Source organism: Tamandua tetradactyla, chromosome 25 (assembly GCF_023851605.1).
Source record: "Tamandua tetradactyla isolate mTamTet1 chromosome 25, mTamTet1.pri, whole genome shotgun sequence".
NCBI classification, from domain to species: Eukaryota; Metazoa; Chordata; class Mammalia; order Pilosa; family Myrmecophagidae; genus Tamandua; species Tamandua tetradactyla.
The window spans coordinates 31,728,073-31,750,916 of NC_135351.1; the positions used below are offsets into that span (position 1 = coordinate 31,728,073).

The 22,844-nt window shown below is 38.3% G+C and overlaps 1 protein-coding gene across 16 annotated transcripts in view; it reads left to right on the forward strand.

Annotated features, from left to right (window-relative positions):
- ENPP3 (ectonucleotide pyrophosphatase/phosphodiesterase 3) overlaps positions 1–22,844 on the forward strand; it is a 188,003-nt gene that overhangs the window by 118,512 nt on the left and 46,647 nt on the right. For all 16 annotated transcript variants that reach the window (XM_077143950.1, XM_077143954.1, XM_077143951.1 and 13 more), the window contains 7 exons: positions 328–425; positions 5,129–5,208; positions 6,765–6,884; positions 7,442–7,551; positions 9,014–9,079; positions 9,835–9,907; positions 22,708–22,816. In XM_077143950.1, the coding sequence (XP_077000065.1) occupies positions 328–425; positions 5,129–5,208; positions 6,765–6,884; positions 7,442–7,551; positions 9,014–9,079; positions 9,835–9,907; positions 22,708–22,816 (656 nt within the window). The remainder of the gene's footprint in view (positions 1–327; positions 426–5,128; positions 5,209–6,764; positions 6,885–7,441; positions 7,552–9,013; positions 9,080–9,834; positions 9,908–22,707; positions 22,817–22,844) is intronic.

Consider the following 22,844-nt stretch of genomic DNA (forward strand, 5'->3'; position numbering starts at 1 on the left):
ATAAAGAAATTTGGCCAGAGCCATTTGAATCCAAGAGCTCAGAAGATGGCAGATCTGAAAGTTGAAAAACCCTGATAATTTGCATAGCACTTATTTTTTATACTGTGCATTTTCAGTAGAATTACTAACATACCAAAAGAACTGGTTGTTAAGGAGAAAGAACAAATTTTTAAAAGGGAAAGGAAAACTTGACCCACAACTATATTCTTATATTTCTCACTATTTCCTAAACATTTTCTAATTTAGGGAATTGTAAATAGCACTGAAAAGTATATATATTTTTTAACAATTAAAATAGTGGACCTATGCTTTGTTTTCCATTTTCAGGTTTGACCTACCTCCAGTTATCTTGTTTTCCATGGATGGCTTTAGAGCTGAATATTTGCAAACATGGAGCACTTTAATGCCAAATATTAATAAACTGAGTAAGTTTTCTCCACCTAGAGGCATACCATTGATAAAGGGACACTTTGTTAGCCCATCTCTAGACAATGCACCTTCCTTTCTGACCTCCAGCTTTAGAGGTTTGTCTTAACCAGTTGCTCTCAAGATCCTGGTGATGTTACAAGGTATATATTTTCAGTGTGGAGCGTATTTTCATACTTGTTAACTCCTCTTTCCTATTTTGTAAGCATGCTCATCTCTTTGTTTATCTGGATTTTTTTGCATTTGGATATAACTTCTATCGTATGGCAAGCCGTTCATGTATACTGACTGGGTTCTGGATTTTGAGCAGATGACAAAGTCCTGGACTGCCTCCCTGGGTAGACTGGAGAGTCCAACATATAAAGAAACTGCAACAGGTGAAAGATCAAGGATCTATTTCCAATGCAGAAGTAGCCAAGCATGGTTAGAACCAGAGTTTGATTCCTCGATGCCCTTCAATTCCTCTTTCTTCCTCCTTCTCCCAGGCTGTCTTCTATTTCCAAGGTCCTCAAAGTCGATGATGATTTTATTGACTTTCTGATTTTTTCCTCCAAATTATTAAAAAGTAGCTGTTTGATCATGAGTAGGTCAATCGAGTTTTCTGAACTTTAGTTTCCTCATTAGTAAAATGAAATAACCAGATGTAATGCTCTCTACTATTAATTCCTGGCCTAAAATTCCATGACTCTAGAACGACAAATAATATAAAGAACCCTATCTCTTCAGCCTCTCATTTACCTCCTGAGACAGAACTTTACAAAGAGATTAAGAGTTTGGGGGTCTAGAGAGAACTGGATCCAAATCCAGGCCCTGTCACTTACTGCTGAGTTGCTTTGGCCTGGGAAGTTAATGGACACCTCAATTTCTGTTTCCTAATCTGCATTTCATTTGATAATCTAGATATCAAATCGTGTGTCCAAAAGGGAATTTAATTATTCAGGCTGAGCTGAACCCCCTTTGAAATGGAATTTTTAAAAATTTTCTCATCCTTTTGCAAATTGGAAATCTGACTATAAAATACTCTGCCATTGAGACCTTTCCCCTTTCCAAAGTTTAAAATCTTTTTCAGTCATCCAAACAGCACCCCATTCCTCAAATGTGCAAAGAAATCATCAGCTAGCTCTACCAAGGCAAGCAGGGCTACTTGTTCCTAGTGGCCCATGTAAGAGCACACTTGATAAAATAGTTAGGATTAGGCCTATCGGACCTAGTTTGTAAGTCTTGAGGTAAGGTGTGGCCCAGCAGGCACCACTGCTAAGGAAGTCTGGGCTCCATCTCCAGTTTCCATGAAGCTGTCTGGGGTGGGCTACAGTGGTTGTGACCTCTGAGCATGAACTGACAACACAGGCACTAAGTCATGTTGGTGACCATGCAGCACACCAGGATGTGGCTGTCAGACGGTGGCTCTAGTGGAAAGAGAAGACATTGTCTTGCCTCTGTGTGGTGATGGCAGGCAAGGAAGGGCCAGGCCCACCATCAGGAAATTGTGAGATGAGACAGGTGCATGGGCCTGGACTGGAAGCAAGGCTTCCGAGAGAGTTAGGTGGGGAGCTGGGTATCAAATAAGACTAGAAGGAGCAGGTAGAAAGCAAAGATCCAGAGAGGCAGATGGATGCAGCTTTGAAGTGCAGAACTGGTGCAGTGGGCATGTTCAAGAGTAGAACCTTGAAATTCTCTATAGCAAAGTGCCATTTGCTCTCTGCCCTCTTGCGGAAGATTGGGAAGATTGGAGTCCCAGCATTGCTGATTTTCTTGAATGTAGGAAATCAAGCAGGATAATGATATTGTTAGGCGTACCAGAAGGGGATGCTACTAAACTCTATACAAAATGAAAAATGCCTATTTTCAGCCTGTGAACATTGCTGAGCAGTTGACCATGTTTTCAGTTTTTAGGGACACCTTAATTAATTGTATTTTGTTATGGCATTCCTTTAAGAATTTCCTAAAGGCTTTATTGTAGTTTTTTTTTTTTTTAATGAATCTTTTTTTATACATGGGCAGGCACTGGGAAACAAACCCGGGTCCTCTGGCATTGCAGGCAAGCATTCCTGCCTGCTGAGCCACCGTGACCCGCCCTTTATTGTAGTTTTGATCTATATATTATTGAGTTGCTTCACCTACTGTCCCGGCCCCCAGGGAACTTTCCACTTGAGAGACCAAAGAATGTGCTAGGTACGGACTGAGACATGAACTTTATTATAGGAATTTACTTAGAGAAGTAAAGAAGGAAGCTAATCAGGGAGTCGTGCTGCTCAGAAGTTGGTGGATTCAGAGCACAGGTGAAAGTGCTCCACACTTAGGTGGGAATCAACAGGGCTGATTATGGAGCCCAAGACAAAGACATTGCATTGAGTATGAGAATACACTGGGTACAGCAGAGGGTCTCATGACACAAGGGTAGGATTGATTATACTTTGTGTGCACAGGAGTATAGGTTACTTTGTAGATAACAGCAAACATGATAACATCTCAAGGACTCCAGGAAGGAGGTAGGGTAGAGATTAGAAGGAGGTAGGGTAGAGATTAACATCCTAGGCAAAGAAGGATCTGGTCTCTTCTTTGTACCTTCCCCCTTCTGCAGGGCGGTTAGCTTAAACACTAACTGTCCCAGGGCATGCAGGTGGCTGCCTGCTTTGGAGTTTTCCAATGACTTAAAGAATGGCTGGGCCCCTGGGTCCCCACCCCTACTCAACCATTACCATTAGTACCCCCAGCCCTTCTTGTATTTAACATTGTGCACATGTGTTTATTCCATTTACATCTTCAGACTTTTTCTTTGGTTGGCTCTTTCCTTTTCTTAGAAGAAAAGAAAAATTTTTTTAGGTGACATATTCATGTGGTAAAAAAAATTCTAACAATATCAAACAGAGTATACTAAATTAAATAAATAAATAAAACTTTCCCATCTTCTCGGTTTTTCTCTGCAGAAGTGATCAACCTTGTAGGTTTTTTGTGTGTCCTTCCAGAAATAGTCTACTTGGGCTTAATTTAGATCACTAATATCTGGAAGAGAGAATGGTAGAAGGTTTGCTGTCTGGGGGACGTTCCTCCGTAGCTCTTTGTTCCGAGCCAGGTGACCCCAAATGGTTGACTTAGTTTGCAGATAGTGGAGGCTGTGGCAGTTTAGGACCTGGTAAAGAGGGAGGTGTCATGTTTTCACATGGCGCGGCTTCCCTTGTATTTCATTTTTTATACCCTGTGGAATTTTGCACTTAAGAATTTGAGTTTGTCATCCATGTTTCAAGGAAATAAAAACAGAAACTTGGGCTTCATACCTCTGTTCATTGTGTGGCTGTTTCCCCCCTCTCAGTTTCTTTTAATTACATAAGTGGGTAAGATCTCATTTTCTATTATCATATGAATTTTCAACAATATTAAATGTCTCGCTTCCTGATTTGGGACAAGGTACAGTTGTTGGTGGAAATGACTAAGTAAGAAAGAAATTATTTCACTCCCAAATGAAGGATCAGGTCCTAGAGCAGTTTTCAAAGTCAAGTACATCAGGAGCACCTGGGGTGCTTGTTGTAAGTATAGATTTTTGAGGTTTCTCTTCTTCACCTCTTACTCTCCCACTAGAGTCCTATTTAGTAACCTTGAGATGGGAATGTAGAAGATTCTGAATGTGTTCTTGGGTCCCCTTGGAAGCACCGAGGAAGAGGATAGGATGGAAAACAACCCCATGCCTGTGGGAGAAAACATTCATGGTTCTCAGCTGCACAATAATCAATTTCTCTTTTTGTTTTAGCCTAAATAGGATATGATTGTGAAGCTTTCTTTTAGAATTAGAGGTGACAGGATTTCTGTATGGAAAATTTCTTATCCTTCTCTGTTGCCAAGGAAAGAATGTGTTGAGGTGATTCTGACCTCGTTCATCAGAGGGTTAGTGAACAGATTGAAGATCAGGACAATGGAAGCAAAATTAATGCCATGCTTTCTGGAAACTGATCACAGGAAGCTTCACTGATCAAATAGAATCTGTGCTGAGAATGATAAGCTATAAAGTTAGTTGGTTTTGTAGGCATTACTCCGTGGCATGGGCTGATGGACTTATACATGTCAAATCCCTTTAGAGTTGTGTAGACAGTTGGTTCTCTTTTATTGTATTGGATACTTTAGGCTGAGATGGAAATGGAAATTCTTATTGTAATGACCAGGGTTGGAGGAGGGGAATAGCAAAAGTAAGTGAAGGTATAGAGAATAATTTAGGGTTTATTTAGCTCAGGGTCTGCAACTATTACCAAGGCCAAGCCTATCCAGCCTGCCATGTGCGAAGAATTGTTTTGAATTTTTTAATGGTTAAACAAGAAAACAAAGATTAGTGATATGTTAAAGTTGTATGAAATTCAAATTTCAGTACCCCAAAATAAAATTTTATTGGACTGCAGCCACTGCTTGCTTTTGTTCTATAATGGCAATTGCAACATAAAGATCTGCAAAGCCTAAAATGTTTACTATTTAGCCCTATATGAACAAATTTTGCAGACCCCTGATTTAGCACATTCCTCTCCTGAAAACTGCACTTCCTTGGAAGGAAGGAACTATAGTGGTCAGAATTTCAACCTCTTTCCATCTTCTTTCCACTGTTAATTCACTTTCTAAATCTATGGGATACATACATGTTCTTATTTTTTGTTATTCAAAAACCTTCTAAGGAAGAAAAACTTCCTAATTTCTCACCATACTTTTTTTTTCTTTTTTGCAGAAACATGTGGAATTCATTCAAAATATATGAGAGCTGCCTACCCAACCAAAACCTTCCCAAATCATTACACTGTTGTCACAGTAAGTGCTCGGTGCAGTGGTAAGACCTGCAGGCCCTTGGGAGGTCACTGACCATGACTGCCATGCCCAGGTGCGACCTGGCATGGCCCCAGACCCCACTTCCCAGTCCTGGTTGTCAGGGTCTCTGTTTGATTGGGGCTGAGCAGGAGAGTCTCACCAGGCAGCCAGGCCAGTGCCGGGAGGTGTTAACTCTGAGTGAGTGTCCCAGCATCAGGCCAGTTTAGCCTCTTTGGTGTGACAGATGCCATTCTTATCTACCCTTTGAATAGCCTCATTGATCTGGTAGGCTCCAGGCCAGGCCAACCACTTTGATGTGGGAAACTTCTTTTCTTCCTAGACGTTTCATTATATTTAACCTGATGAAGGCTTTGTTTTCATAAATGAATTCATATATTGACTACAGGTCTTTAGGGAGAAACATTAAGGGAATTTTTCTCAGTGAATGAGAAGACAAAGGTGTTATTAAACACCAGCCAATCGTTATCACTGTTTCTTTATAAATGGAATGATTAAAATAAACTCAAAGGAAAATTAAGTTATGTAGGATTCATAGATTTAGAACACATCCTGAAGGGGCCTGTGCCTCAGCCTTAATGTTCAAAGAGTGTTGTCTCTTTACTGCTTTGTACTTTACTCTTTTATTACTGTGGAACAGTAACTATAGCATATTTAAAGTTAACCCTTAAATAATTATAGTTCATACTCACATATGCATACAGATACAGATATATGTAAGAAAAAATATATAAGCATTACTTTATATATGTGTATATGCATGTCTGTGAATATGCACACACACATACAAAATTTCTGGAGTAATGACTCAAACTTAAAAGTAGTTACAACTACATGGGATATAATAGGCACTCCATGAAAATGTGCGGAATGTTTGAATGTGTGTGATTGGATTGAAGAAATGCATGTATGTATGTATGTGTGTAGGTGTGTAGGTGTGTATGAATGAGTGCATAGAAGGTTAGATGGATGGTGATTGGCAGACCCCCTTCTGAAGTGCTGATAAACTTTAATCCCATATGGACAGGATATTTGAGATTTAAAAGCATATACCAGGTAAATTTTTTCTATTATTACCAATATAACCAATGGTTTATCATTATTATAATATGGAAATTTTAAGCAGAGTTTTAAGCACATGGAGATATGTTAACACCATGAGCATAAGCCATCATGCACTATATCATTTATTTGCTAGAATCAATCCACAAGCCAAGGGAAACTTGATTAACTCAGAATATATTAAAAGGAGAGGAAATAATATTTATAATATTTATTTATAGTCATTTGTAGGTGATCCAAGTTGCAACCGTGCTGTTCATAATATCTTGGAATATGTGTGTGTGTGTTTATTTATAAATATACATATCTATTAAAACAGACACACTCATGTTATTATTTTCGTTCATATCCAGGGGTACTGCATTAAAAGGCATGTGATAAACTTCCTAGATATGAATGATGCATCACAGGATAATTTAAATGTCTGTATTACCCATATAGGATTTTATCATATCTTTGTTTGGAAATTATCATTTTAGGGCTTGTATCCAGAGTCACATGGAATCATTGACAACAATATGTATGATGTGAACCTCAACAAGAATTTCTCACTCTCTTCAAATGAGAAAAATAATCCAGCCTGGTGGAAGGGGCAACCAGTATGTATCACTCTCCACATGCATCCGAAGTAACCTCCACTTCCCACTGTGACAATGGAGAAGCTTTTTTGTCCACTGGGAGTTTTATATGATCTACCTCGTTTCTAAGGGCTGGGGTTGGGAAGGTGTTTTTTGACGACTTATAAATATTCATTGCATTTCAAATTTAAAAATTTATGCTAATTCACTCAAATGGCCTTATATTGAAACTTGGCTACTGTGTTATAAATGTATCAATCTGAGTTACTCAGAGAAATTATCTATTAATGTTTCTTCATTCTTTTGTGATTCTTTACAAGAGAAAGAGGAACTGTACAAATTATCAATTTGAAAAAGATGAACTTTCCTAATACCTTACAACATGTTTGATTTTTCTGACTGATTCCTCAATAATTTTTTTTATAAACTGCTACAAAGATAAATTTTAAATAATTTAAATAAGTTAAATTTATTTGCAATAGTTAATATTGCTTAGTTTTTAATAGTTGCACCATTTCAATCCAAATCCGTTATTTATTGACTTTCACTTACCTTATAATGCTTTTCTCCTCTTACAGATCTGGCTAACAGCAATGGAACAAGGTTTAAAAGCTGGTACCTACTTCTGGCCAGGATCAGATGTGGCTGTCAATGGCTTTTTTCCTTCCTTGTATAAGATGTACAACAAGTGAGACATTTTCAGCTATGTCCCCACCTAGGCGAGAATGATTAGGAGTTTTATTATTTTTTAAAAATCTTGATGGTAATTCTATTTCTCTATTTGTTTGGGCCAAAATCTTGAGGTTGTCGCTGATTCCTCTCTGTCGTATCCCTCATCAGGTCTGTCAGTAAATGCTTTGGGCTCAATCATAATATGTGCAGCATCTGAGAGTTTGTAATTGCCTCTAGCATTTCCGCTCTGGCTTGACCGGTCATCATCTCCAGCCTGTGTTACACAACCACCACTCGAATGGTCTCCCTGCCCCTATTCTTTTTCTTTTAATGTGTCTCCTTACATATATGTATTTCTATATCTATCTCTATATATACACACACACAGAAAGAGGCAGATATGTGATAGATACAGCGTAGGCAATTTTGTTAACTACCTTTTTGGGGGAGATGGTGGTATCATGGGCTAGGAATCGAACCCAGGTCTCTCACGTGGCAGGCAAGAATTCTACCACTGAACTACCCGTGCATTCCCTCCCTGCCTCTATTTTTTTCTCCCCATAATCTATTCTCAACTCACCAGCTACAAAGATTCCTTTAAAAGGCAAATCTAATGCCACATGCTTTTGCATCAAATCCTGCAATGGCTCCCTGTTACACGCAGAGTCCAAGACTTTAAGGCCTTATGTGGTATGACCCTTGCCATCCCTTACCCCTCAGAACTCCTCTACCTCTACTTCCCCATATGCTCACTCTAATCTTGTCATACTGGCCTCCTTGCGGGGCTCCAAACTCACCAGGTTGGCGTCCGCTCTTCCCTCTGCCTGTGACACTCTCCATGTTTCTCACCTCCTCCAGGACTTTGTTCAAAGCTCATCTCAGCAATGTCTTTCCCGACCACACTAGGACATCTCGACGACCCTTGTTCTAGCTTTTCTTTTTTTCCATAGCATGTATCAGCTTTTAACACACTATCAATTTATTTATTTGTTTGGTGTACTGTTTATTCCTTACCTTCCTTCACCAGAATGTGATCTCCAGAAAGGCAGAAATCTTCGTTTTTCTCACTGACTTGATTTTTCAATGAATAAAGAGAGCCTGGGAATAGGTGTGTTTGCGTGTGTGAATATATTTGTATGTGTGTATGTGTGTGTGTGCACATGAATGCAATGAATAAAAGTGAGCAAATAAATGAATGTACCAATAATGGAATTTTATTTTAATAATTGGGGTAAATTGAAGAAGGAAAGGATGAAAAGAAAAGAATATACATTTAATATATAGCACTATAAGCACATCTGTGTATAGGAATTGAAAACAGGAACCCCATGAGCTTTACCATATCTCTTTCAGAATTTTGAACATATGTGAATATGAAATGAATATCTGAGCATATCAACCTGACTTCCTGAAGGCCTGTAATTGGATTATTCATGAATTGAGTAATTTTTAAAAATTATTTCTGTGCTTCTTACCAGGAGTATCCCATATGAAGAGAGGATCTTTACATTGTTTAAATGGCTGGACCTGTCCAAAGCTGAAAGGTACTATCTAGAGTCAGAGAAATGTAGTACAGTGGGATGAATGTGGGTATAAAATGAAATTATTTCCATATTTGAAATGATCATTTGTAGAAAAATCCTAGAATTCCCCTTTGAGGGACACTTTTCAAGAATGGTTCCTGAGAGCAGTTGGACTTCTGCTGTTGAGGACAAGGTTGACAGCACTCAACCATAGAGGTGAAGTCAGCGTTGGGGAGCAGAGCAAATGTTAGAGAACCAGGCAAGGTTCAGGGGGGTACTGAGAGTGGGTCTGGAACTCGGTTATGAGCTCTGATTCCAGCATTTGGGCTATGGCCATTCTAACTTTATCATTTTGGGCCAGAGCTCAGTAAAAACCAAGGGACAGGCTGCAGTCAGAGCATCCTGAAAGGAAGGACCAGGAAAAAGGTACCTCAGAAGCCAGGCAATGAAATAAAAAGCTGCCTGTCTATGAATTTTAGAGGGCAGAGCAAGGAGTCAGCGAGAAGTCAGAAACCTGGAAATATGAAGGGCTGGGGCCAACCCAGAGGTCTTACCAGCAAGGCTGAGGCAGACTTTCTGAAGCAGAAGTTACATCTGGGAAGGCCTCATTTCTGATTAGGAGACCTCTTCCTTCTGGAGGCGAGGGGAACCTCCTGGCCTGGATGAAGTGGAGGCAGGAAGAAGACCAGGCAAATGCCAAAATTCTAGATCCCAGATGCAACCTAGGTTTATTTGTAAATCGATAATGTCTTCCTCTGTCTCAAATTTACCACCAGACCCACCTTTTATACCATCTATGTGGAACAGCCTGACTCTGCAGGACATGAGAGTGGACCAGTCAGTGCCAATGTAAGTTTTTTTTTTTTTTTAAAGCAAATGCAAAATTAGCTATTTCTAACCCTAACTCACAAAATAAAATGGATTCTGTAATTTTCACTGAATACAAATGTATTTGATATTATACAAGAGGAGATCAGAATAGCTAAAATTCTAGTAAGGGTATCTGCTTTACTAACCATTTATTTTATTATTTATTTAACTTTTTATTGTGAAATATAGAATATATACAAAAAAGCAATAAATTTCCAAGTTTTTTTTTTTTTGCCACTATCACTTTTTCTATTGGTCACATGTAAGACAGAAAAGGATGTATAATAAAGATCACATCCACCTGCAGTTTAGGATGCGCACTCATGAAATCATTACATGACATTGTCTCAAATATAGCATTTCAAATGCTGAATAGCTTATATGACATTGTCCCAGGGTGCAAAAATAGCACTTTTTTCTGTGTCCAAGTACATTTTAACAAGTAGTTATAGAATAGGTTTTGAAGTTTGTTGTGGGTTACAGTTCCACGAGTTTTCATTTTGATTCTTGTTGCTTCAAGACACTGGAGACCAAAAGAAATATCAGTATGTTTCAGCAGTCACACTCATTTGTTAAATCTTGTCTTCTCTGTTATACTCCTCCTACTCTCTCTTTTTCTTTTTTGGTGAAAAATAATATGTATAAAAAAACCAATCAATTTCAAAGCACAATACAACAATTAGTTGTAAAACAGACTTATTTTTGAACAGACTTGGTATTTTGAAGTGTGTTCAATTCCATAATTTTAGGTTTTTACTTCTAGCTGCTCTAAGGTACTGGAGCCTAAAAGATGTAGCAATATAATAATTTGGCAATCGTGTTCATTTGTTAAACCCTACCTTCTCTGTATAATTCCACCATCACTTTTGATCTTTCTATTCTACTCTTTAGGGGTATTTGGGCTATGGCCATTCTAACTTTATCATTTTGGAAGAAACTGTCAATAATATGGGAGAGAGGGATGAAACTAGTTGATGTTCTGGAAAGACAGGCCCCTCTGCATTTCAGGACCTATCTGGAGGTTGCATGGACAGGCACCGGGAATCAAACTTAGGTCTCCAGCATGGCAGGCAAGATAAATGCTATTTTGAGATATATTATAAATTCATATACCATATAATCATCCAAATTCTACAATCAGTAGTTTACAGTTTGTCATATAGCTGTATATTCATCACAATCAATTTTTGAACATATTCATTACTCCAAAAACAATAAAAATAAGAATTAAGGTAAAAATAAAAAGTAAAAAAGAACACCCAAAATATCCCATCACCTGTATTCCCTCCCCATCATTTATGTATTTTTTGTCTTTATTTTCTTAGTCATCTGTCCATATACTGGATAATAGGAGTGTCAGCCACAGGTTTTCACAATCACATGTCAAACATTAAAAGCTCTTTAGTTATTCAGTCACCTTCAATAATCAAGGCTACTGGATTACAGTTCAACATTTTCAGGCATTTCCTTCTAGCCATTCCAATACACTAGAAACTTGCAAGGGATCCATATGTTGGTTAAGAATAAGCTCCAGAATGGCCTCTGGGCACTGTTTGAAAATTTTCAGCCACTGAAACTTATTTTCTTTCATTTCTATCCCCCTTTTTGGTCAAGAAGTCTTTCTCAATCCCATGATGCCAGGTTCATCCCCTTGAGTCAGGCCCCACGTTGCCATGGAAATTAACACCCCTGGGAGTAGTCCCACATAGCAGGGAGGACAGTGAGTTCACCTGCCGAGTTGACTTAGTCCATTTCTTGATTCATCCAGTAAACATTTACTGAGTGCTTCCATGTGTTGCTGTTATCTCACATAATGAAAGCAAGAATGGTAGAAATTGCACGTGACAATTCAATACATTTATGTAATCTTTGTGAAGCCAAGCCTTGGTGATATATGAAGCTCTCTTTTGACACACATTTCCTCTCAACAATTCCTTTACCTGAACTTGTTTTGCCACAGCAAAAGAGAGGTACTACCCTTCTAGTCCATTATCACTGAAGTGATAAACCATTCGGTTATGATTTTACTACAGAAAGATAGCCCTTAAATACTGCTCTGAAAAAGAAGTCATTCTCTCTTCTAAATCCACATTTTCTTGGACAAAATATAAAGCTACAAAGGCCCCCAGGAATATAGCTTCCTCTGCACAGAAACTCAGTTAACAATCACCGTCACTTGGAATTCTTTGAGCAAGCATTTTTTTTCAGCAACATACCTTTGCTTTTTATTGGAAATACCCTTCTTCTTCCTCCCCATTAAACCAAAATGATCTCTAAATTAAGGCTCTGCCTAATTCTTATGGCTGTGAAGATTTTAGGTCTCATATGTAGTCCAACACCATTCTTGACTGTATCAGGGAATTTAACACCTATTTGGGTTATCCTAAAGCAGATGGCTTTGTTACTGTCTAGAACAAATGTACCATTTTTTCCAGTTGGTTTTCATTTTTATCCATAGTTGCTGTGATCAAGCATCTGTGAAGGGGCGTTATATCTGCATTGTTTTGACCTCTACCCCTGATTTTATGTTAGATGCCACCTCTCTCTCTTCTATTCCACATCTTATGTGTTGGCATTCATTGTCCTGGTAGCCAGAGCAATAATAAATCTTTCAGTCTTAAAAAATGTGTCTGATACTGAACAATAGACCTGGTGTGATAATTTCCTAACAATTATTATCAAATTCTTGAAGGGTGAAGCTGTTTTTGTTTTTTTTATATGCCTGTGTTTTAATAATTAACTTTATAGGCAACCTGGGATGAGAGTGTTTACCTTAATAGTATTATCTAAAAAATCAGGCCTTATTGATAGCTCAAGTCTTTCTCCTTTGATTAAGATTAGCATAAATTCCTTCCTTCCTTCCTTCAACAAATATTTATCAAATTCCTACTATGTACCAGCCCAGCACTGTGCTAGATGATAGAGATACGTGGTTAAAAAGACAGGTTAAAAAAAAAAAAAGACAGATAATTTCCATTCTCATGTAACTTATTATCCAGTTGGTAGTAGAGGGGATGAGGAAGACACAAAAATCATGTGTTAACCAAATAAATTTTAAGTATAATCTTGAAAAGTGCTGCAAAGTAAACTACCATGGTGTCTTGAGAGTTGCATGCAGGGGAGTTCACCTACTCTGGGGCAGAGTAGGATTGGAGCTGGTTAGGAAAATTTGCTCCAAGTGACAAAAAGGAAACAATTTGTGAAAGGCTTGGTTGAGGAAGAAGCTGGATATATTGCAGTAGCACATAAAATGAACAAATGGACAGTCCAATGGCCTGGTGAATAGATAAATAGATAACCTGACAATGATAACAATAGCATCTTCTTGCATGCTAGTCTGTGTCAGGTACTGTTAAAGGGCTATGTGAATGTTATTTCCTACCAGGAGAACCTGGAACATTGTGGACTAGGCAAGAGGGCTAAAACAGAAGCCAAGAGAAGGAGATGGGTACCAAATCATGTCCTACCAGGAGAACCTGGAACATTGTGGACTAGGCAAGAGGGCTAAAACAGAAGCCAAGAGAAGGAGATGGATACCAAATCATGTCCTACCAGGAGAACCTGGAACATTGTGGACTAGGCAAGAGGGCTAAAACAGAAGCCAAGAGAAGGAGATGGATACCAAATCATGTCATCGAAAGTGCAATGGGAAACTTTAAGGCCCTTTAAACAGTGAAGTGACATGAGAAGATCTGTGTTTATATAAGGATCATTATTTTGCTGCAAGAAGAATGTGTTAGAGGGAGCAAGGGAAAGTTCAAAGAGACATTTTAGTTTTTGGAAGAGTCCAGAAAAGAGATAATGATGGCTTGGCTTGGGATAGTGGCAACCATTATAGATGGAAGAAGATACATTTCAGATTCATTTAAGAGGCAGAAGGAGCATGTCTTAGGGCAAGGTCAGGAGTTTCAAGGATGATTTTCAGGTTTCTGAGATAGACAGATAGATGGTGGTTCTGGAGATATACGGAATGAGAAGATCATATTGCCATTAAGGTATCTGTGACATATACATGAAGATACCCTGCATGCAATTGATCATTGATGTAGTCCTTAAGGGATCTGGTAGTTTGACAACATATAGATGGCACTTGAAACCATGGAGGCTGAGATGTTTTAAGAAGAGAGAGAAGAATGAAAATAAAACAGAGATGGAAACTAAGCCTCATTTAAAACTTATGAAGAAGAGGCTAAATGATTAAGAAGCTTGATGGTTTTGTGACTTTATGATTATTATTGTTATTTTAATCAGTATTTTAAATTCAGTAAATAAAATTGATTTTTTGAAGGTAAAAAGACTTTATTTACTTGTTTTGACCCTTTCACTAAAATTGACTTTTAGAAGTATTTAAATGGAAATATTATTGTGTCCAGGTGGGGAAGTGTTTATGAAGTAGAGATGTGGAAGGTGGTAGGATTTGGACAGTCAGGACTGGGTGGGATTGGATAAGCAGGGAGGGTGGAGAAAGGGATTAGATATAGTGAAACCAGGAACACTTAATAACAAGTTTGTTCCAAGGAGTCTCTGGTATTAAAGTTGAATTAGGATTAGAATGTCCTGCCTGGTCATGACTAACCATAAACAATGGCCTATGGTGTGTATCGGTGGCATTCAGCTGTTATTTATTATTTAAAAGGTATTGTATCTTCGATTGAAGGAACAATGGGGAAGAAAATTTCAATTCACAAAAGTGACTTGAAATTAAGAACAGATCATCTTAAATTTTGGAAATGGCTCTCCCTCTTTGTCCGCCGGCCCGGCGCGGTGCTCACGCCCCGCCAGCCAGCCCGCCCTCCTCTCCCTCTTTGTCCGCCGGCCCGGCGTGGCACTCACGCTCCACCAGCCAGCCCGCCCTCCTCTCCCTCTTCCCCCTTCTGCTCCGGCAGCGCTCCATCCGCCATCTTATCCTTCCCTTTCTCCTCCTGCTCCGGCGGCTCTCCAACCACCACCATGCCCTCTTCCGCCTTCACCGGCTCCTCCGCCACCGGCCTCGACAGCCTTGCCACCCTCACCTTTCCTCCTCCAGAACAGCTACTGGGGGAGTGGAGACGATACAGAGCAGCTCCCAGAGCCACGACGGAGATCAAAGGGACGGCGTACCCCATCCTGGAACGGCTGACTGTCTGGGAGAACCAGCTCCTGTGAGATCACCGAGGGGCGCGGGCTTTCCCGGGCGGGACGGCAAGCGGCCGGAGTCCCTCCCTTCCTCCTTCCCAGGCCAGCTGGCAGAATAGGGCAGGCGGTCCCCTCGGGCTGCGGCGGCCGGCGACCCTCCCCGTGTTCGGACCCCCAGCCGGCTGGCACTCTTCCAAGCCTCTTCCGCTGCCAAACCTCCCCCACGGCAAGAGTTTTCCAAAGTTAAAGGACCCACAGCAACTTTTACTGGTGGAACCCATAGACAAACGTGTGCCACGAGCGCCACCTACTGGGCAGGATAAGAAAAACAGAACCCAGAGATTTCACAGAAAAAATTTTCAACCTGTTGGGTCCAACACCCAGGGAAATCTGACTAAATGCCCAGACGCCAACAGAAGATAACAGATCACGCTCAGAAAATTGAAAATATGGCCCAGTCAAAGGAACAAACCAATAGTTCAAATGAGATACAGGAGCTGAACAACTAATGCTGAATATACGAACAGAAATGGAAAACCTCTACAAAAAAGAAATCGATAAATTGAGGGAGGGCATGAAGAAGACATGGGCTGAACAAAAAGAAGAAATAGAAAAACTGAAAAAACAAATCACAGAACTTATGGAAGTGAAGGATAAAGTAGAAAAGATGGAAAAAACAATGGATACCTACAATGATGGATTTAAAGAGACAGAAGATAGAATTAGTGATTTGGAGGATGGAACATCTGAATTCCAAAAATAAACAGAAACTATAGGGAAAAGAATGGAAAAATTTGAACAGGGTATTAGGGAACTCAAGGACAATGTGAGCCGCACAAATATACGTGTTGTGGGTGTCCCAGAAGGAGAAGAGAAGGGAAAAGGAGGAGAAAAACTAATGGAAGAAATAATCACTGAAAATTTCCCAACTCTTATGAAAGACCTAAAATTACAGATCCAAGAAGTGCAGCGCACCCCAAAGAGATTAGACACAAATAGGCGTTCTCCAAGACACTTACTAGTTAGAATGTCAGAGGTCAAAGAGAAAGAGAGGATCTTGAAAGCAGTGAGAGAGAAGCCATCCATCACATACAAGGGAAACCCAATAAGACTATGTGTAGATTTCTCAGCAGAAACCACGGAAGCTAGAAGACAGTGGGATGATATATTTAAGTTACTAAAAGAGAAAAACTGCCAACCAAGACTCCTATATCCAGCAAAATTGTCCTTCAAAAATGAGGGAGAAATTAAAACATTCTCAGACAAAAAGTCACTGAGAGAATTTGTGACCAAGAGACCAGCTCTGCAAGAAATACTAAAGGGAGCACTAGAGTCAGATACGAAAAGACAGAAGAGAGAGGTATGGAGAAGAGTGTAGAAAGAAGGAAAGTCAGATATGATATATATAATACAAAAGGCAAAATGGTAGAGGAAAATATTATCCAAACAGTAATAACACTAAATGTTAATGGACTGAATTCCCCAATCAAAAGACATAGACTGGCAGAATGGATTAAAAAACAGGATCCTTCTATATGCTGTCTACAGGAAACACATCTTAGACCCAAAGATAAACATAGGTTGAAAGTGAAAGGTTGGGAAAAGATATTTCATGCAAATAACAACCAGTAAAGAGCAGGAGTGGCTATACTAATATCCAACAAATTAGACTTCAAATGTAAAACAGTTAAAAGAGACAAAGAAGGACACTATATACTAATAAAAGGAACAATTAAACAAGAAGACATAACAATCATAAATATTTACGCACCGAACCAGAATGCCCCAAAATACGTGAGGAATACACTGCAAACACTGAAAAGGGAAATAGACACATATACCATAATAGTTGGAGACTTCAATTCACCACTCTCATCAATGGACAGAACATCTAGACAGAGGATCAATAAAGAAATAGAGAATCTGAATATTATTAGAAATGAACTAGACTTAACAGACATTTATAGGACATTACATCCCACAACAGCAGGATACACCTTTTTTTCAAGTGCTCATGGATCATTCTCAAAGATAGACCATATGCTGGGTCACAAAGCAAGTCTTAAAAAATTTAAAAAGATTGAAATCATACACAACACTTTCTTGGATCATAAAGGAATGAAGTTGGAAATCAATAATAGGTGGAGTGCCAGAAAATTCACAAATACATGGAGGCTCAACAACACACTCTTAAACAACTGGGTCAAAGAAGAAATTGCAAGAGAAATTAGTAAATACCTCGAGGCGAATGAAAATGAAAGCACAACATATCAAAACTTATGGGACGCAGCAAAGGCAGTGCTAAGAGGGAAATTTATTGCCCTAAATGCCTATATCAGAAAAGAAGAAAAGGCAAAAATGCAGGAATTAGCTGTCCACTTGGAAGAACTGGAGAAAGAACAGCAAACTAATCCCAAAGCAAGCAAAAGGAAAGAAATAACAAAGATTAGAGCAGAAATAAATGAAATTGAAAACATGAAAACAATAGAGAAAATCAATAAGACCAGAAGTTGGTTCTATGAGAAAATCAATAAGATTGATGGGCCCTTAGCAAGATTGACAAAAAGAAGAAGAGAGAGGATGCAAATAAATAAGATCAGAAATGGAAGAGGAGACATAACTACTGACCTCACAGAAATAAAGGAGTTAATAACAGGATACTATGAACAACTTTATGCTAATAAATACAACAATTTAGATGAAATGAACGGGTTCCTGGAAAGACATGAACAACCAACTTTGACTCGAGAAGACATAGATGACCTCAACAAACCAATCACCAGTAAAGAAATTGAATTAGTCATTCAAAAGCTTCCCAAAAAGAAAAGTCCAGGACCAGATGGCTTCACATGTGAATTCTATCAAACATTCCAGAAAGAATTAGTACCAACTCTCCTCAAACTCTTCAAAAAAATCGAAGTGGAGGGAAAACTACCTAATTCATTCTATGAAGCCAACATCACCCTCATACCAAAACCAGGCAAAGATATTACAAAAAAAGAAAACTACAAACGAATCTCTATAATGAATATAGATGCAAAAATCCTCAATAAAATTCTAGCAAATCGTATCCAACAACACATTAAAAGAATTATACATCATGACCAAGTAGGATTCATCCCAGGTATGCAAGGATGGTTCAACATAAGAAAATCAATTAATGTAATACACCATATCAACAAATCAAAGCAGAAAAATCACATGATCATCTCAATTGATGCAGAGAAGGCATTTGACAAGATTCAACATCCTTTCCTGTTGAAAACACTTCAAAAGATAGGAATACAAGGCAACTTCCTTAAAATGATAGAGGGAATATATGAAAAACCCACAGCTAATATCATCCTCAATGGGGAAAAATTGAAAACTTTCCCCCTAAGATCAGGAACAAGACAAGGATGTCCACTATCACCACTATTATTCAACATTGTGTTGGAGGTTCTAGCCAGAGTAATTAGACAAGAAAAAGAAATACAAGGCATCAAAATTGGAAAGGAAGAAGTAAAACTATCACTGTTTGCAGACGATATGATACTATACGTCAAAAACCCGGAAAAATCCACAACAAAACTACTAGAGCTAATAAATGAGTACAGAAAAGTAGCAGGTTACAAGATCAACATTCAAAAATTTGTAGCATTTCTATACACTAGTAATGAACAAGCTGAGGGGGAAATCAAGAAACGAATCCCATTTACAATTGCAACTAAAAGAATAAAATACCTAGGAATAAATTTAACCAAAGAGACAAAAAACCTATATAAAGAAAACTACAAAAAACTGCTAAAAGAAATCACAGAAGACCTAAATAGATAGAAGGGCATACCGTGTTCATGGATTGGAAGACTAATATAGTTAAGATGTCAATCCTACCTAAATTGATCTACGGATTCAATGCAATACCAATCAAAATCCCAACAACTTATTTTTCAGAAATAGAAAAACCAATAAGCAAATTTATCTGGAAGGGCAGGGTGCCCCGAATTGCAAAAAACATCTTGAGGAAAAAAAACGAAGCTGGAGGTCTAGCGATGCCTGACTTTAAGGCATATTATGAAGCCACAGTGGTCAAAACAGCATGGTATTGGCATAAAGATAGATGTATCGACCAATGGAATCGAATAGAGTGCTCAGATATAGACCCTCTCATCTATGGACATTTGATCTTTGATAGGGCAGTCAAGCCAACTCACCTGGGACAGAACAGTCTCTTCAATAAATGGTGCCTAGAGAACTGGATATCCATATGCAAAAGAATGAAAGAAGACCCATATCTCATACCCTATACAAAAGTTAATTCAAAATGGATCAAAGACCTAAACATTAGGTCTAAGACCATAAAACAGTTAGAGGAAAATGTGGGAGATATCTTACGAAATTTACAATTGGAGGCGGTTTTTTGGACCTTAAACCTAAAGCAAGAGCACTGAAGAAGGAAATAAATAAATGGGAGCTCCTCAAAATTAAACACTTTTGTGCATTCAAAGAACTTCATCAAGAAAGTAGAAAGACAGCCTACACAATGGGAGATAATATTTGGAAATGACATATCAGATAAAGGTCCAGTATCCAGAATTTATAAAGAGATTGTTCAACTCAACAACAAAAAGACAGCCAACCCAATTACAAAATGGGAAAAAGACTTGAACAGACGCCTACCAGAAGAGGAAATACAAATGGCCAAAAGGCACATGAAGAGATGCGCAATGTCCCTGGCCATTAGAGAAATGCAAATCAAAACCACAATGAGATATCATCTCACACCCACCAGAATGGCCATTATCAACAAAACAGAAAATGACAAGTGCTGGAGAGGATGCGGAGAAAGAGGCACACTTATCCACTGTTGGTGGGAATGTCAAATGGTGCAACCACTGTGGAAGGCAGTTTGGCGGTTCCTCAAAAAGCTGAATATAGAATTGCCATACGACCCAGCAATACCATTGCTAGGTATCTACTCAAAGGACTTAAGGGCAAAGACACAAACGGACATTTGCACACCAATGTTTATAGCAGCGTTATTTACAATTGCAAAGAGATGGAAACAGCCAAAATGCCCATCAACAGAAGAATGGCTAAACAAACTGTGGTATATACATATGATGGAATATTATGCAGCTTTAAGACAGGATAAACTTATGAAGCATGTAATAACATGGATGGACCTAGAGAACATCATGCTGAGTGAGTCTAGCCAAAAACTAAAGGACAAATACTGTATGGTCCCACTGATGTGAACGGACATTCGAGAATAAACTTGGAATATGTCATTGGTAACAGAGTCCAGCAGGAGTTAGAAACAGGGTAAGATAATGGGTAATTGGAGCTGAAGGGATACAGACTGTGCAACAGGACTAGATACAAAACTCAAAAATGGACAGCACAATAATACCTAATTGTAAAGTAATCATGTTAAAACACTGAATGAAGCTGCATCTGAGCTATAGGTTTTGTTTGTTTGTTTGTTTGTTTTTGTTTTTTGTTTGTTTTTTTTTTTACTATTATCATTACTTTTATTTCTTTTCTCTATATTAACATTCTATATCTTTGTCTGGTGTGTCGCTAGTTCTTCTAAACCGATGCAAATGTACTAAGAAACGATGATCATGCATCTATGTGATGATGTTAAGAATTACTGATTGCATATGTAGAATGGTATGATTTCTAAATGTTGGGTTAATTTCTTTTTTTTTCCCGTTAATTAATAATAAAAAAAAATTTTTGGAAATGCTCAGGAAAAAGGGGTAGAATTTCAGAGCACTGAAGTTCCCACTTCTGGAGAAGCATGTGAGGTAGAGGTCAGGGAAGATGCTGTGCTGTTTGAAAAGCAGATTATAGCAATGCTGTGTAAAGCTCACTGCTGGTAGCATCTTCTTCGATCATGAATCAGATTTTACTAAAAGGGACTTCTGTATCCAAGGATTCATTGTTCAGTTAGTGGTTTATCAGTTCATTCATTATGCCAGGGTTGGTTTTACTGTTTCAATGATGTCTACCAGGAAAGTCAATGATCCTGATTCAGGTGAAAGAAGCAAGGTTTTCTGAAAAGGGTAAACTTGTTGTGACCCACACCTGCAAACATTTCTTTCAAGGAGTGTGCACTTTGTGAAAGAGTCTATGCAGAGGAGATGTCATGAGTCAGGTTCATAGTCCTTTTCCTGGAGGAGATCACGCTTTCCTGGGGAGGCAGAGTCACGTAGGAAGATGATTTCAAAATGACTATGTGTGCAGAGGTGAAAGTTCGGCCAGGGTGTAGAAGGGCACATTGTAGGAGGGGCTTCTAGTGGGATCAGAGGAGTTGAAGTGACCATGTGATTTGCTGTACAACTAGTCACTTTTGAGAGTAAAAGGGGATATAATTATACCATTTTGACAGGTGGAGACCATAACTTTCTCTGGCAAACCAGAAAAAACACCCAAAGAATGGGAATCAGGAAAACCTCTTAGAGTTGAGAGACGTGGCAGTAGAGGGAGCATGACCTGAGTTCAAGTCTCTACTTTCTCCCTTTATTAACTGGGACTATGCGCATATAACTTCTTTAGAAGTAAGATTTCTTGATCTTTACAACTGTAAGTCCTACTAACAGCAACCATGAATGCCTGCCATGCAAAAGTACTTGTTTCTCCAAAAGAACAAAAAGCAATCACTAGCATGGTACTCTGAGAGATGTAATATTTCCCCCAATCTATTGCTAGTACTCTTTCTTAAACACCAAAAAAAAAAAAATACTGAAAAGTTGTATCAGTGATATCCATTTAAGCCTTAAGTCAGTTTGATATGCTATATTGATAATAAAATGTAGAAAAATTTTCAAACACAGAAGAGTATAAAAAATAAAATAAAATAAAAAATTAACTCGTTTCACTATTCTGAGACAACTACATACAATAGTACTTTCATATATTTTCTTTTTGTTTTCTGGGCATTTAGGTTAAATATATTTAAAAACAAAATCAAGATCATGCAATGTGTGTGGGTGTATATACAGATTGATTTTCATCTTTTTACATTTAACATTGTGTGTTGAATATTTTCCTATGCCACAAGTTCTTTTTAAAATTAATTATTTTGGCTGTAGAGTATGCCTTCTTAAGGATGTACCTGATTTGTATCTCCTTTTATTTAAATTATAAGTAAATAATGTGATGAGTATATTTGTATGTAAAATCTGTTTGTACTCTGTGTATTTAGAAAAAATGCCCAGAAGTAAAACTTATTAGATTTTAGGTTATGTTCATTTTTAACTCCCTGGCAACACATTGTCACATGGTTCTCCAGGAAGTGTGTCTAGATTTTGGCTCTCATAGAAGAGTTGGTTGGTCATTCTCCCCAACAGCAGGCATTATCATGAAAAGCTTTGTAGTTAAATAATGTTAGATGAGGGTGAGAATTTTTTACTTTCATGCATTTATTGGCCAGGAGTATGGGCATTTATAGGGAACATGGGTGATTTTTGCTTATAAAAATTTACCGAATTGGTATTTGGTTAATATGGTGACATGAAGTCCTACTTAACATGTGCATAAGGAATAGGACAGTAGATCCCTGTTCTAAACTGGTGATTTGAAAGAAGGAAGAGAGTTTCGTTTTTACTTGATTAGATAATATTTGGTTAATTAAAACTTAATTCATGAAATCCATGTTAACTCCATTTTTTTCTTAGGTTGTTCAAGCCTTACAATCTGTAGATGATGCTTTTGGGATGCTGATGGAAGGTCTCAAACTGCGGAACTTACACAATTGTGTCAACATAATCCTTTTGGCTGACCATGGTATGATTTTTTTACATTATAGTTTTCA